The sequence below is a fragment of the Prosopis cineraria genome, unplaced genomic scaffold (assembly GCF_029017545.1).
Source record: "Prosopis cineraria cultivar Desert tree isolate PC_DT_omini unplaced genomic scaffold, ASM2901754v1 PC613, whole genome shotgun sequence".
In the NCBI taxonomy this organism is placed as follows: domain Eukaryota; kingdom Viridiplantae; phylum Streptophyta; class Magnoliopsida; order Fabales; family Fabaceae; genus Prosopis; species Prosopis cineraria.
This window is the reverse complement of record NW_026555938.1, coordinates 6,354-20,540: the sequence shown is the minus strand read 5'-3', so window position 1 is coordinate 20,540 and position 14,187 is coordinate 6,354. Positions and strand designations below refer to the sequence as shown.

The 14,187-nt window shown below is 33.1% G+C and overlaps 1 protein-coding gene across 6 annotated transcripts; it reads left to right on the top strand.

Annotated features, from left to right (window-relative positions):
• The first annotated feature begins 8,298 nt into the window (after positions 1-8,298).
• On the top strand, positions 8,299-13,492 carry LOC129297792 (uncharacterized). Of its 6 annotated transcripts, none has more exons than XM_054936129.1 (8): positions 8,299-8,421; positions 8,685-8,807; positions 9,374-9,571; positions 9,823-9,901; positions 10,798-10,943; positions 11,074-11,136; positions 11,440-11,553; positions 12,378-13,482. In XM_054936129.1, exons 1-8 carry the CDS (start codon positions 8,368-8,370, stop codon positions 12,564-12,566), a joined length of 966 nt encoding a protein of 321 aa, XP_054792104.1. In that variant the 5' UTR covers positions 8,299-8,367; the 3' UTR covers positions 12,567-13,482. The 6 variants fall into 6 exon arrangements, with proteins under 6 accessions (XP_054792104.1, XP_054792105.1, XP_054792107.1 ...); XM_054936130.1 differs by having other exon boundaries at positions 11,074-11,124; positions 12,378-13,481; XM_054936132.1 differs by lacking the exon at positions 9,823-9,901 and having other exon boundaries at positions 10,848-10,943; positions 12,378-13,492.
• The last annotated feature ends 695 nt before the right edge of the window (positions 13,493-14,187 follow it).

The window sequence follows — 14,187 nt, the reverse complement described above, 5'->3', positions numbered from 1 at the left end:
TATTATAAAATTTCCTGAAAAAATATTGTGTCCAATTATTAAATATAATTTATTAGATTATAAATTATAATGAGTGGGGACACAAGATATGCTCCATAAAAGTTTGGACTTTGGAGATATCTATAAATATGAAGAAAAATATAATTTTTAATTCCTGCACTTTACTTATATTTTGTTATAGGTTCATTTTTTTTTTGTATTTTGGATATCTATACTTTTATTTTTTGGTATTTTATGCTCATCCAAGATCCCTACACTTTATTCATTTAAAAATTTAGAATATCAAAAAATAAAAGTGTAAAAACTCATAACATTAAAAAAAAATATAAGGACCTATAACAAAATACAAACAAAATATAAGAACTAAAAATTATATTTTTCCAAATATAAAGAAAAAGAAAGTTAAAGATATAGCAAGTATTAAATTATAAAGATTTTTTATTTTAACTAAGCGACACTCATGGGGATGAGGGAGTGCCATAATCATAAAAAAACAATATGTAGTCTTAAGGCATCAAAATAATACTTTAAGAGTGAGAAGCACAAAATTAAAATGAAACAAATGTTATAATAATTTCATTTTAGTAAAATACCTTTACGTGGACTCTATAATTAATTTTTATATATATTATATTTATCTTTATAAAATCTTCAAAATAGAAAGAAAAAATTACTCTAAGATCTCTTATAAGGATTTTAATATCAAGAGGTTTTATAAAATACAAAAAATACTTCTAAATTTCAAATCTTGTGAAATTATAATTTGACAAAAGAAAATAATAATTTGATAAAAAAAATAACAATTTAAGTATGAGTTTAATATTAAATTATTATTTTTTAAATTATAAATATATAAAATTTAAAAATTAAAAATATTTTATATATTTCATAAAATTTTAAGGTAATTGAAATCACTTCTCAAAAAAATTTTCAAATGAAAATCAAAAGTTAGTATGAAAGTGACAATCATTGGCGCACAAACTTTGGCATCACTTTGTGATTAAAAGAGTAGGAAAACATCTAAGCCTATTTCGCTACACGGTGCAATCGACGGTCAAGACAAAAAGGCTATCGGGATGGTGATTTTGCTACAGAAAAGGGTGTTCATATGGAATAAAATCGAAACATCTTTATCTCATGTTTTATTTTAAAAAAATAAGATTGAATTTTTATCATGCATTTTGTAAGAATTGGAATAGAATCAAGACATTTCGCTATCCTAATAAATTAAATAATGTGAGAGAAAGGTCTAGATAATAATATTTATTAAAATTTTAAATCATATAATTTATTAAGTTTAAAATCAAAACAACACGTCATCACAATAATTTAAAATTAATTATTGAATTACATTAATTACAATTGCAAGTATATAACACATTATGATAGCAATTATAAGTAATATTTAAACTATAAGAGCAACAATAAAAGATAAGTCAGGCACAATATCAAGTCATTATTTTTCTTCTTTAATTAAAATATGCTAAACTAATTACTCTTTTAAAAATAGAGCAAAAAATGCAATATAAATAAAAGTTATTAAATAGATAGATATAAGAATAAATTATATTAATATATTTATTATATTACAAAGAAATATATTACTATGTACTGCTTACTCGGTATCATTAAAATTATTAATAATAAAAACTTAGTTTTAAATAAGATTTTTGTAATTGATATAATTGATGTATATTTTCAAACTAAAAAATAATAATATATATGCATATATAATATTCGGGATAGGACAGGACATCTTAAGGGTAATCCCATGTCCCATCCTTAACTCCTTTCTCATTCCATCCCACAAAATCTTGTCTCAATATGATTGGGATAGAATCGGGTCAATCAGAATAGGTACAAGTTGAACGCCCCTGATGCACAGTGTAATCCATGATCAAGACAAGAACTCCATTATTTTTAAAAAAATTATTCCACCCAAGCTAGCTAGCATAGGACCTCAAGTGGATGAGAAATTTTTTTTTAAGAAAAATAATTGAAGAGCATTTTAATTTTTTTTAAATTTAATTTTAATTTAATCCAATATGATTTAAAAATTATTCGATCCCCATTAGAAATAAAGCAATTAAAAAGGACTACCAATGTAGTGAAGACATGAGTAAGAAAAAGAGAGAGTGATTGGTGATCAACAGAGGTAACAGGTGGTAAAGGGAAGGGCGATGATCCTGGAGGTGGAATCAATGAAAGAAAGGGCAACTTTGTTTTTTCCAATACGAGTACTAATATAACACGTAAAAGTGGGAAAGAGGATATAGTTGATGATGACTTGAACTTAGAAGAAGATATCTTGTAGAGATTCTTTACTGAGTCTGAATTCTGTAAGATTTCTTTCTTCTAATGATAAGTCTGATAATATTATGCATGGTTGGAAGAGCTATCTTGAAAAGTTAAGGGTGCAAGAGGCTAATAAGAGAGCAGAAGGGAAGAGGAGTAAGGAAGAATTAGAGGAGGAGGATTTGACTGATGATTAGGGTTCCATGATGAGCCTAGAGTTGAAGATTCTTGAACAAGCCTATCTTGCCTGGAGTAAGCCCTAGTTAAATTCCCTTATTGCAAAACTATTGGGACATAATATCCTATTAAGGTTTTTAAGACATAGGTTGACAAGAATGTGGCAGATCAAGGAGCCTATGCGTATTACACCACTAAGTAATAGATACTTCATTGTCTCCTTTTCTACTAAAGAAAGATAGCTGCTTAGATTCATGTCTTGGATTTGCATGTTGAATTATATAATATATAATTTTTTAGGATGATAGGGGATAAGGTTGGTACTACTTTAAAGGTTGATCAATCTACTTCTATTTCTGATAAGGGTGCCTTTGCTAGAATATATGTTGAACTCGACTTAAGCAAACTTCTTATGCCCAATTTCACTGTGTACACTGAAGAGTATAAAATTGCTTACGAAGGTCTTCATCTCTTCTGCTTGGTTGTAGCCAATTTAAGCATCATATGAATGCTTGTCCCGAGAGAGCTCAAGTTTATAAGCAAGAAAATGGGAAGAATATAAGTTTAGTTGAAGAGAAACAGTAAATATCTAAGTTTATTAAGGTTATACGATCAAAGGATGGTCAAAATATGGTAGAGAATACGTCAAAGAAGCCAAGAGAGACAGAAGTGACTCCTGCAGTGGGTTAGAATGGTAAAGGTACATCGAAGACATTAGCTTGTGGAAAACACAGTCCTGACGTAATTGTTAAATGCGATTTTTTCAAGATGCTGAAATTAAAGCCAAAGGGAGCTGCAAATACTTTGATTAAGGGGAAGGAGATGAAGAAGTCTTATGTTATGCCAAGAAAATGGGGATTTGGAGAGTAAGGAGGTAAAGCAAATAATAAATATGCTACTATGCAAGGAAAGAAATATGAGGAGTAGTGTCAATTTGGCAAGGAAATCTTAAATAAGAAATTAGAGTAGATCCCGATGGAGGGAAAGAGAAAAGCCCCTTTGAAGGTTAAAGGAAAAACTAAAGAAAATATAGCACCTAGTATAAGCTGAAATGAGCCCGATTTTGTCTGTCTAAACTTATTTTCTATTTTTAGAAATAATGGTAAAGGCACGTCTGGTAGGGCCACTCCTCAAAAGGCTAATAAGCCAGGTTGTTTGGAATTGAATGCTGTTGGGTATGTGAACGACATGGGCCAAGATGCAAGTGGGTACTATACCGTGAATCAGCTAACAGCTAGTGCTAGGTTAATTCCTCAAGAGCTGGATGTCGTGATTAAAATGGATATCACACTTTTGTGAAGGTATTAGATCGGGCTTGCAAGCGCATTCTTCTTAATTTGTTTTTTAATAAATTTTATGCTTTAGAATTCTAGAGATACTGGGTAACGTTCTTTCCTATGCCTTGTTAAAGAATTGAAGTGTAGATATAAGGTGGAACTTTTTGGCTATAGTAGAGACTCATTCTAGTAGTCTGAATGCTTATAATATTGCCAAGTCTCTTGTTTTTCAAAATTTTTACATTGTTGATGTAAGAGGATATAGTGGAGGTCTTTAGCTCTTGTGGGATGATTTAGAGTGAAAAGTTGAGATTCTTAATAATCATGCTCAATATATTCGTTTCAAGGTCAAGAGGAGCAGTATGAGCTGCTATGGCATGGCTATATATGCAAGCTTGAATGTGTTAATAGAAATCTTCTTTGGAATGAACAAAGGTATATTAACCTAAACATTAATAGCCCCTGGTTCATAGGAGGGGACTTTAATTGTACTTTGTCTAGCTATGAAAGGCGATCTCTATCTTAAAATCCTGCTATTGCTGATCGAAATTTTTGCTTGTTAGTAGATGAGTTAGAGTTAATTGATATGGAGTATAAAGGGTCGTTGTTTACTTGGCATAGAACTAGGTGTAAGGGTAATTGATTGTGTACTCATGAATGAGGACAGTAGCTGTAGATTTTCAAATGCATCTATTTTCAGTTTACCATATTGCAAATTTGATCACAAGCCTATTATTTTGAGGATGTATGAAGATGCTATCTCATATCCTTCACAACCTAAGCTATTTAGATTTCTTGCTTCTTAAGTCCTTCATAATGAGTTTGATTAATTGGTACATGAGAACTGTAATAATCATGCTAACTAGAATGACAATACAAGTTCTTTTACTGAGGTTGTTATGAAATGGAAGGATGAAGTTTTTGGGCATCTAAAAAAAGAAAAAGTTATTGATTCATAGGCTTGAAGGTCTTTCTAAAACGAACCAACCCTATTTTAATGCACCTACGAGAGAGGAGCTGTAACACAGACTTTAGCTTAATCTTGAGGAGATTCTTATGCAAGAAAGCCTCCTTTAAGCATAAAAAGCTAAGTATGATTGGTTTGTTTCTAGTGATAAAAATACTATATATTTTCATGCTAAAGCCAATGCTCGAAGAAAGGTGAATATAATTGAAGCTCTTATGAAGGAAGATGGTATTTAGGAATATGAAACTGAAGGGATTACTTAGATTGCTAAAAGCTTCTTCTCTAACATTTTAAAGGATGATAGGGGTCAAAGACATTCTGTTCAGTCTTCTCATTCTTTTCTTGAGGTTAGTAATGTTCAGATAAACTGATTATCTAGAATGTTGTTGAGAAGATTTGTAGAGCTTTATTTGATATAAGGCCACTGAAGTCTTCTGGTATAGATAAGATGAATGCTCTATTCTTCCAAAACCTATGAAAATTAATTAAGACTTCTATAATCTCTATGGTGCAGAGTAGTTTTAGATATCCCTCTTTAATGAGGGACCTTAATGGTACATTTATTCTGCTTATTCCTAAGAAAGAGAACCTGAGAACTATTTGTGATTTTTGACCTAAAAGTTTGTGCAATGTGGTTTATAAAATTATAATGAAAGTGATATCTAATTGAATAATATGGATTTTGCCTTCTATCATTGCTCCTAACTAATGTAGTTTTGTGCCTGGAAGGGAGAGATTTGATAATATTATTGTTGCATAAGAGGTAATTCACTTAATAAGGAACATGAAAGGAAAGAGACATTTTATGGCCATAAAGATAGATCTTGAAAAGGCTTATGATCGTATTAAATAGGATTTTGTTCGGGATTGTCTAGTCAAATTAAAATTGCCAATTGAATTGGTTGATATTATTTACAGATGCCTAGACACTTCCAGCATGCAAATTCTTTGAAATGGTCACGGGATTGAGGAATTCTTGCCTACTTGGGGGCTTCGATAAGGTGATCCTATATCTCCTTATCTTTTTGTGATTTGTATTAAGAAGTTGGCTTATATGATACAGGATCAAATTCATAAGGGTTCTTGGCAGCCAATTAGACTTACCAAATTGGGACCTGCTTTATCACACCTATATTTTACTAACGATCTTGTGATTTTTATGGAAGCTTTTATTGAGCAAGTGTAAGTTATTAAGAATTGCCTTTCTTAGTTTTGTATGTTTTCAGGTCAAAAAGTTAATCAAGCAAAGACTCGAGTCTTCTACTTTGCTAATGTGTCTCATACCAGGACGAATCAACTATCTGACCTTCTGGGGTTTTCTAGTATAGCTGACCTTGGAAAATATCTTAAGGTCCCTGTACATCATAAATGTGTTACAAAAGGCTACTTATAGGTATGTGGTGGATACGGTTAAGAGTAGACTTAATAATTGGAAGATTTCTAATCTTTCTTTAGTGGGACGGAATACTTTGATCAAGTCTGGGTTGTCTACTATTCCCCAATATCCTATGCAAATAGCCTTTCTTCCCACTATGATTTATGATGAAGTAGAGAAGCTTTTTAGATCATTTATATGGGTTTTCCTGGGAGAAAAGGAAGATTCACTTAGTGGCTTGGGATAAGGTTTGCCAAAATAAGGATAAAGGTGGTTTGGGTATCAAATCTCTTACTATGCAAAATCAGACTTTCTTGATAAAGAAAGGGTGGGAGCTTATTCATAAAAAAGAATCTCTTTGGACTAGAGTTGTATATACCGAATATAAATATGGGGATGATTTGTTACCAAAAATTGAAAGGAAACAACCTAGGTCAAGGATTTGGAATGGTATTAAGAAGACTTGGGATTTATTAGAAACAGGCCTTTAGCAATTTACTCTTCCTAATAGGCAAACTTCTATCCATTGGAGACCAAAAAAGAATGGGTACTTTACCATCAAGTCGCCTTATGAGTTATGTCATGATGATGACATTATTCCTTCACAATTGTATAAAAAATTATAGAAATTGAAGGTTCCTTTTTAGTGTAAGTCCTTCCTGTGGTTAACTATTCAAGATAGATTGTTGACTAATGAAGTGCGATGAAATTGAGGTATGTGTGTTGATGCTAATTGCTCTAGATGTGCTTATGAATGTGAAGATATTTTACATGTTTTTTTAAGATTGTGCCTTATTGAAAGAAATCTAGATTAGGAATGTTCGACCTAAACATCTTGAGAAATTTTTTACTCTAAATGCATCGAATTGGTTCAAATGGAATCTGAGCTCTAATGTGGGAAGGAATGTTGATACTTAGATTGAATGATTCTCTATTGTTTGCTGGCTTTTATGGAAGAGACGTCATGAATTTGTTTTTCAAGGGAAGGATATAGATATTGCCAACATTGTGGCACATGCTAGAGGTATTAGATGTATGAGTTTGAGTCATAGTAAGCTTGGTGTGCATAATCTTGGTATGCAAGGAGTATCTTAAAGTCCTCCTGTATTAAATCGAGAATTTGATAGCTTTAATATCTTTGTTGACGGTGCCTACACGATAAGCACAAGATTAGTGGGGTGTGGAGGTATAGTCAAGGATGGGAATGATGTTTTGAAAGTTGGCTTACTTGTTAGGCTTCATAAAAGGGATGCGCTTTTTGCTAAGCTATAGGCATGTGTTATAGGCTTAAAGTTTGCATGGGATAAGGGAATTCGAGTTGGTATTTTGTTTTTTGATTGCTCTAAAGTAGTCAACCTTCTTCTAGGAGGTGATATAGATTACGATGAATATGCATCGGTGATAAAAGAAGCAAGTGAGTTGCTGTAAAGGGATTTGAGGATAAAGGTTATTCTTATTCCTAGAGTTAGAAACCATGAAGTTGATAGGCGTGCAAAGAAAGCATTGAATACTTCACTGAGCTTCCACAATCTTTAAGTTGAACACCTCTATGGAGATGTTCTTTTTAAACCTCCTTAGTTCTCTGTTCTCTTTCTACTTTATTTTGTGTTGTTTTGCTTTTTTTTCCTTCCCTTTTATTAAAAAAGAAAGAAATAAAGCAGCTGCAACGATATTATATTGAAATTCTTTTAAAAGACACATCTTTTATTAACAAAATTCCTCAACAACCTACCCTATTTTGTGAAATCTTTTTTTTTCTTTTTTAACCAAACTAATTAAAATTTTCTTTTTTTTTATTTTTCTCCTTTCCATTTCACTTCAACCAAGCACAATGTAAGGAGACAGAAGCAAGAAGGCGTGAGGCTATTAAGGAAGTAAACACTAAAAATTCAATTTAAAGTTGCAAAAAAAGAAATTAAGATTGAGAATTTGAAATGAACCATATATAATCAAGTTAAAATTAAACCAATCAAGTTACAAAAATAATGCGAATAGATATGTATTTTATTGTTTACATAATTATTTTCGTTCAAAAAATTGAAGAATTTTTTTATTTATAATTATAATCATTTTTTATGTTATATTTTATTCCATTTTGTTTGCCAAATGATGTGGGATTTTTAAAATAAACAAGCCAGCCAAAAAGCAAAGCAAATGACAAAACGGAGTCGTATCATGTCATAATCAACTTAAAAACCCACCCAAGTCTGGTGCGGCGACTATTTGCAGACATTTGCAGTGCAGTGCGGTGGCGCCCCGCGGGAACTGAAAGAACCATGGCTACGGAGCTCGAGGAGCTTATAGGCTTCCTGTCTTCTCCGTCACCTCAAGTAAAGTTTCTTACTTTCTCGTTTTGTTTCTTTTCCATGAAATTGTCGGGAAATTATATTCGGAGTTCTACGAGCTTCTTTTAGGAACATTAACATTAAACAATTTTCATGTTCTTACTTATTAAAAATTTAGTTCCTGCAAAATCAATAGCGTGATAACAGTTTGGATATAGTACTAATGTATGACGGGACTCTTCTTTTTTAAAAAATAAATAAACAAATTAAGCATCGAATAATAGTGAAGCGTGTTGTTTGTCTCACAGATAACGAAGGTTGCTGTTGATATAGTTCGTGGACTAACTGGCTCTGATGATGGCTTGCAATCCTTGGCCAAATATGCAAAGACAGTGCTACCATCATTATCTCAACTCCTAGCTGGTCCGAAGGTGCTTTTGAAATCTAGAGAGTCAATTTTACATTTATTGTTCTTAAGTTTTTCGGTGTCTCCAAATCTGGATGCAAAAGAATGAATAACTCAAACTGTTTCTTTAGACCCAAAAAACTTAATTAAAGGTGCGCTTGGTTTGAGGCGAGGCGAGGGAGTTGATATTACTTTATTTGGTTTAGGAGGAGAGAGGAGGAGAGGAAAAATAATTATATATGAATAATTTTATTCTCGTTTTATTAGTGTTGAGATGCTTGAGAAGTGTATCTGTATCTTTTGAATTGCATACTGGTCAAGGTGTAACAAATTTTACCCCTCCCCTCCCAATCCCCCCAAAAAATTTCCCCTCCCCTCCAACCAAACACCCCTCCTAAATGTTTATCCAAATCATGAATTTTGTGGTGTTTCAAGATTGTTCATCTAGTCCCAGAATGAAGGAAAAAAAAAATTCAGAAAACTAAACTTTTGGGAAATATTAATGTTATGATCCATGAGCAAATTCACAATTTGGGGTAGCATTTATTCAAGACGTAGTTATGGATCAAAAGAGCTGCTATGCCCTTCCAGGAGGTTTCTGAACCTGCAGCTGAAGCCCTTGTTAATCTATCTCAAAACTCAAATCTAGCAGCCGAGATGGTTCATTTGGGAATGATCAAAACTGCAATGGATGTTTTATGCAAGCCAGAGTGTACCATTACACGCTTGCTTGTCATGCTTTTGGTGAATCTTACGCAACTGGATGCTGGCAGCACTTACTTGCTCCAGGTGTGTTTTATGTTACTCTGTGATGATTAGGTATTTTTGTAATTTAGCTTTCTTTAAATTTATTTTTTCAATTTGTGAATGTCATCCGTGCATGAGGTGACATCTGAAAATGTTTTGGAGTTTTACTATATTATTATAATTGATGAAATGGCTACTACTGTCATCATACAGAATATGGCATTGGTATCGTTTTTTTTCCTTTTTATTTATTTTATGGAAATATCAATTATTGATTCTTGTCGGGTTGTCAGACTGATGATGATAAGATGCATGGACTATATGTGATGAAGCTTGTCAGATCATTTTGTAGAACTACCCATGAAGGTCATGGTGCGTCCATCCAAGCTCAATGTGACTTCTGCAGAATTAATACAAAATTCTTTTGTCCAGATTTTTTTAAATTTATTTGGTCAATTGCTTAAATAGTTGTAAAATAATTAAAAAAATAAAATAAAACCCCGTGGCTTGTAATGCACTTCTTCACTTATTCTCTAAACATAATGGTTGCTTGATCATAATTTAATCCACTGTCTAGAATCCATACTCACACTGAAAGTTTTTCTTTCCCTTCATGTTTGCATGGATTGATGATGCTATGATAGAGTTTCAAAAGAAAGTGCAAAAATAAAGAGATTATCGGAGGATCAACTAAAGAATCCTAACACTGAATTTACTATTAATGAAAGGCAGACAATCTCCAAATTGCAAGTGATAAACATCAACATCAAAGGCTAATTCTCCTAGGTTACGTCTATAAATGAGAAATAAAAAAATAACTACTTCCCTACCCATTAGCAGGGAGTAGTTTCATGCCATAGATCGATCACACCTATTGTACGCTGTGACTGTGCACAATTAACTCAACTTCCTAATTCCTAATTAACAACCTCCAACTTATTGCCCACTCTTCTGCCCTTTTGGATATCTTCACATGTTTGTGCCTTCTTAAATCGTTACATAGGGACTGCTAACGTGGTGATATCCTATCATGATTTCAACCAATTTTCTAGACTAGTAGCATTCTGAACAGACAAAATAATATGCTGGAGAGTCCAGTGTGAAGGTTAAGGTTTCTTCTCAAAGGTGTTCAATAGTTAGATATAAGAAAACTTTTGGCTTTTGTGTTCTTGAAATTTTCTGTGCTTTGTAGTTGGCTTTTGTGATTATTCATAATTTTTAACAAATCATTGCTCTGGTTCAGTGATTTCCCCCCTAATTTGTAATAGATGGTCCTTTTGAGCATGTTGGGTCAATACTTGTTAATATCTCAAAGCAGCAAGCAGGAAGGAAGCTTCTGCTTGATCCAAGGAGGGGGCTCTTGAAGCAGATAATTAGACAATTTGACTCAAACAGCTCATTGAGAAAGAAAGGGGTATTTACAATGACTTACATTTATGTTTTTCAATCTCATGCAGTGTTTGAATAGCTTGATATTAGTTCTTGAGTAGTATAAAGCAGTATACTATTTTCCATTTACTCTATTTTTATACATGCTCTTGAAGGAAGTGGCAAGTCAATTGGAGAGGCTGCTACGTCATTTTGATATGTCAATGGTCCGATGCTCTGTTAGTCATATAAACTCATTTACTTTTGCTGCTGTTGAGCATTGCATCCATAACTGGAGCTTATGGCTTTAAACCTAGGAATTTTTTAACTGTGTGAATGGAACTGAATTGATTCATGCTTTTGACCGGCTCATGTTGAATTATGAATTATCTCTTGATAGATTGTTGTATTGTAATCATGCTTTCTCCATAAATGCTGTATTGTTTGTTGTGATTACTTTAAATTACTAAAAGTCAGTGGTTGACCAAACTTGGGCAGAACTTTCAGCTCATCTGATATAGTTATGTTTGATTGCTTTGCAGGTATTTGGGACTTTACGCAACTGTTGTTTTGAAGCTGAAAATCAACTACAGAATTTGCTTTTGATATCTGAGTTTCTCTGGCCAGCATTACTGCTTCCAGTTGCTGGCCATAAGGTTACATGATCTACCTTCTTTGACCCCAAATTTTTGGCATTTCTGATTATTGTCAAATAAGATTCCTTCCTACCGAGCGAAACGATTTTTAACTGCTTTAAAAAATGAGCCCAATTCATTAATTTTTCTAGAACGGAAATAATCTTCTACATGGTCCTGTAATTTGTTGTATGAATTCCCTTCTGAAAGGCATGAAAGAGCTCAATCTTCTGTGCATCTAGTGTTGTCATTGCTGTGTAGAATGATAATATGTTTAACAGAGTAAAGAAAAAAGAAGAGAATACTTTATACAGAATCTTGTCATAGTAAAGTATAAATTTCCTAAATCATATAGAAAATATTCATTTAAAGGGTGCCAGCTTTTGTTGCGAACTTGCAATCAGTTTCAAGTGGTCTTTGTCAGTGTTCATATCCATGCCCCCCCGCCCCAAAATTTTGTTTTTCTGCATTATTTTTTTCATGTTTTGATCATTTCTTACCTTGTCATCTATTGTTTAGTTGGCATTTCTGAACAGAGGAAACATAATCACTAATCCCTGTAGTTTTAACATGTTTTGCTTTTAATCCCTGTAATTTGTTTTCAGTATTTTTAGTCATTTAATTCCTGTAATTTAACATTGTTGGAGAGTTCAGGAACAAACATCACCCAATTTTGCTAAAACTACAAGGACTGATGACACTGGAAAAAAAAACTACAGAGACTAAAAGTAAAACCCAATGAAACTATAGAAACCAATAATAGTGTTTTCCCTTCTGAATGTTTATTATATGGACATGGTTTATGTATCATACTCTCTTTCATTGACAAAGCAATTGTTTTGCAGTTATACAGTGAGCAAGACACATCAAAAATGCCACTTGAACTTGGTACTGCACTCTCAATTGAGCGCGAACCAGTTACTGATGCTGATATTCGTATTCAAGCATTGGAAGCCATATACTTGATTGTATTGCAGGTAAATTTAAAAAAGAAAGAAAGAAAGAAAGAAACATGTCTCCAAATCTATGCTTGAACACTATTGGTACTGAACAGATTTGAATCTTTGTACCCTGTCCATTTGAAAGTAGGAAGGAAAAATCTTTTGCTGTACCCTCTTTTGCTGTAACAGGTGAATATTTGATGTAGAACGGGAGGGGGAAGGGGGAAGAGAGAGAGAGAGAGAGAGAGAAGAGAAGGGACGAGAGGAGGGAGCGACAAAAAGAGAGGAGGTAGAAACCAGACGGATAGAGGGTGAAGAAAAGAAACTCGAGGGAGAGAGGGAATACTCAAATTTTAATGTTATTCAATTCATAATCAAAGGCCTACAGAATAAGAAATGTTAAGGCCTACTTATAAAGCCTTAATCCTAACCCTAGAATTAATTGCAAATTTTCTAGAATAATCTAAAAATCTAAAAAATTACATTTTATTGGAAAGATTACTGAAATAAAGGAAAGATAACAGATATTTTCCGAATCTTGAATTTTCTTCAAATCTCCCATTAATTGCCAATCTTCAAATATTATTCTTCTTTCTTTTCTTCATTTCATCAATATTTCTATCATATGTTTAGAGCTAGTATGTTATTGAACCTAAGTATTTTGTATAATTCATCATGAAAAAATGTCTCTTCCTTCCTCTTGGTCAGGGTTGAGTGAGGGGATTTAGAAGTTGTATGTTAAACAGTTTGCATAGCTGTAGATGATCCTAGAGAAGCCATTCAAAAGCAAAATGGAAGTAGAGAACTAGAGATATCAGATACATCGTGCATTGCCCCACAGCATAGTAATAGAGGAGAGAGATAGAGTTTCTAAAGCTACTGTGAGGTTGCGTAAAATTAAGATGTCGAAGACAACCCTGATAGCAATCCTTTTAAAACTCTCATATTTGATTATTATTAATAATTATCCATTTTTAACTTAGCACTGTCATAGGAAACCCACTTAGTACTTGTGAATGCGTCTAATATGTTTCCATTTGATGATGTAGATTCGTGGTGTGTCATTGACAAACCATTCTAGTTCTATTACCTGATAAACTAGCAAAAGATTACGTGACATTTTTCTCCCTTTCTGGGGCTGCATCTACATGCATGCCTCTGATTGCCTTCAGAATGACCGAGTTTCCAAATTGAGCATCAAATTTACGCTGTTGTCATCTTGCAGGAGGCGAGGTCGAAGAGCCTTTTGGTCTGTAAACGGACCGAGGATAATTCAAATTGGTTATGAAGATGAGCAAGATCCAAAAGTGATGGAAGCATACGAACAACTGGGATCCTGGTAATGTCCCCAAATATTTCATAGTCTTTTTAACCTCATCGCCTTCTTCCTCTTACTGTGATTAGTACATATAATAACACTCTGAATCCGTGTGTCAGCTAATTCACAGCGGAGGAACAGAAGAACCATCCAGTGAGAGCGCAAAGTAGTGATACTTGGGTGTTATTCCTCTCGGCCTCCTAAATATCCCAGAAAGAAATCTGAACTGCAAACCAGCAAAAGATTATTCTAAGCCAAATTTCCCTTTTTGATGCTTGAAATGCCACTTCTAGAGTTTAAACAGAATATGTGGCTTAGATGTTGTCCGAAATTATTATGCAAGCTTTAGATGCTGTGTTTTGCGTATGATTGGTCTTAGTCTTCATTTATGATGTA

What these genes read in the sequence shown, in the direction of transcription:
- LOC129297792 (XM_054936129.1), top strand. Translation starts at nt 8,368, where the DNA reads ATGGCTACGGAGCTCGAGGAGCTTATAGGCTTCCTGTCTTCTCCGTCA. An exon ending in TGTCTTCTCCGTCACCTCAA is followed by an intron (nt 8,422 to 8,684) that starts GTAAAGTTTCTT and finishes TTTGTCTCACAG; the next exon opens with ATAACGAAGGTTGCTGTTGA. An exon ending in TGTCAATGGTCCGATGCTCT is followed by an intron (nt 11,137 to 11,439) that starts GTTAGTCATATA and finishes ATTGCTTTGCAG; the next exon opens with GTATTTGGGACTTTACGCAA.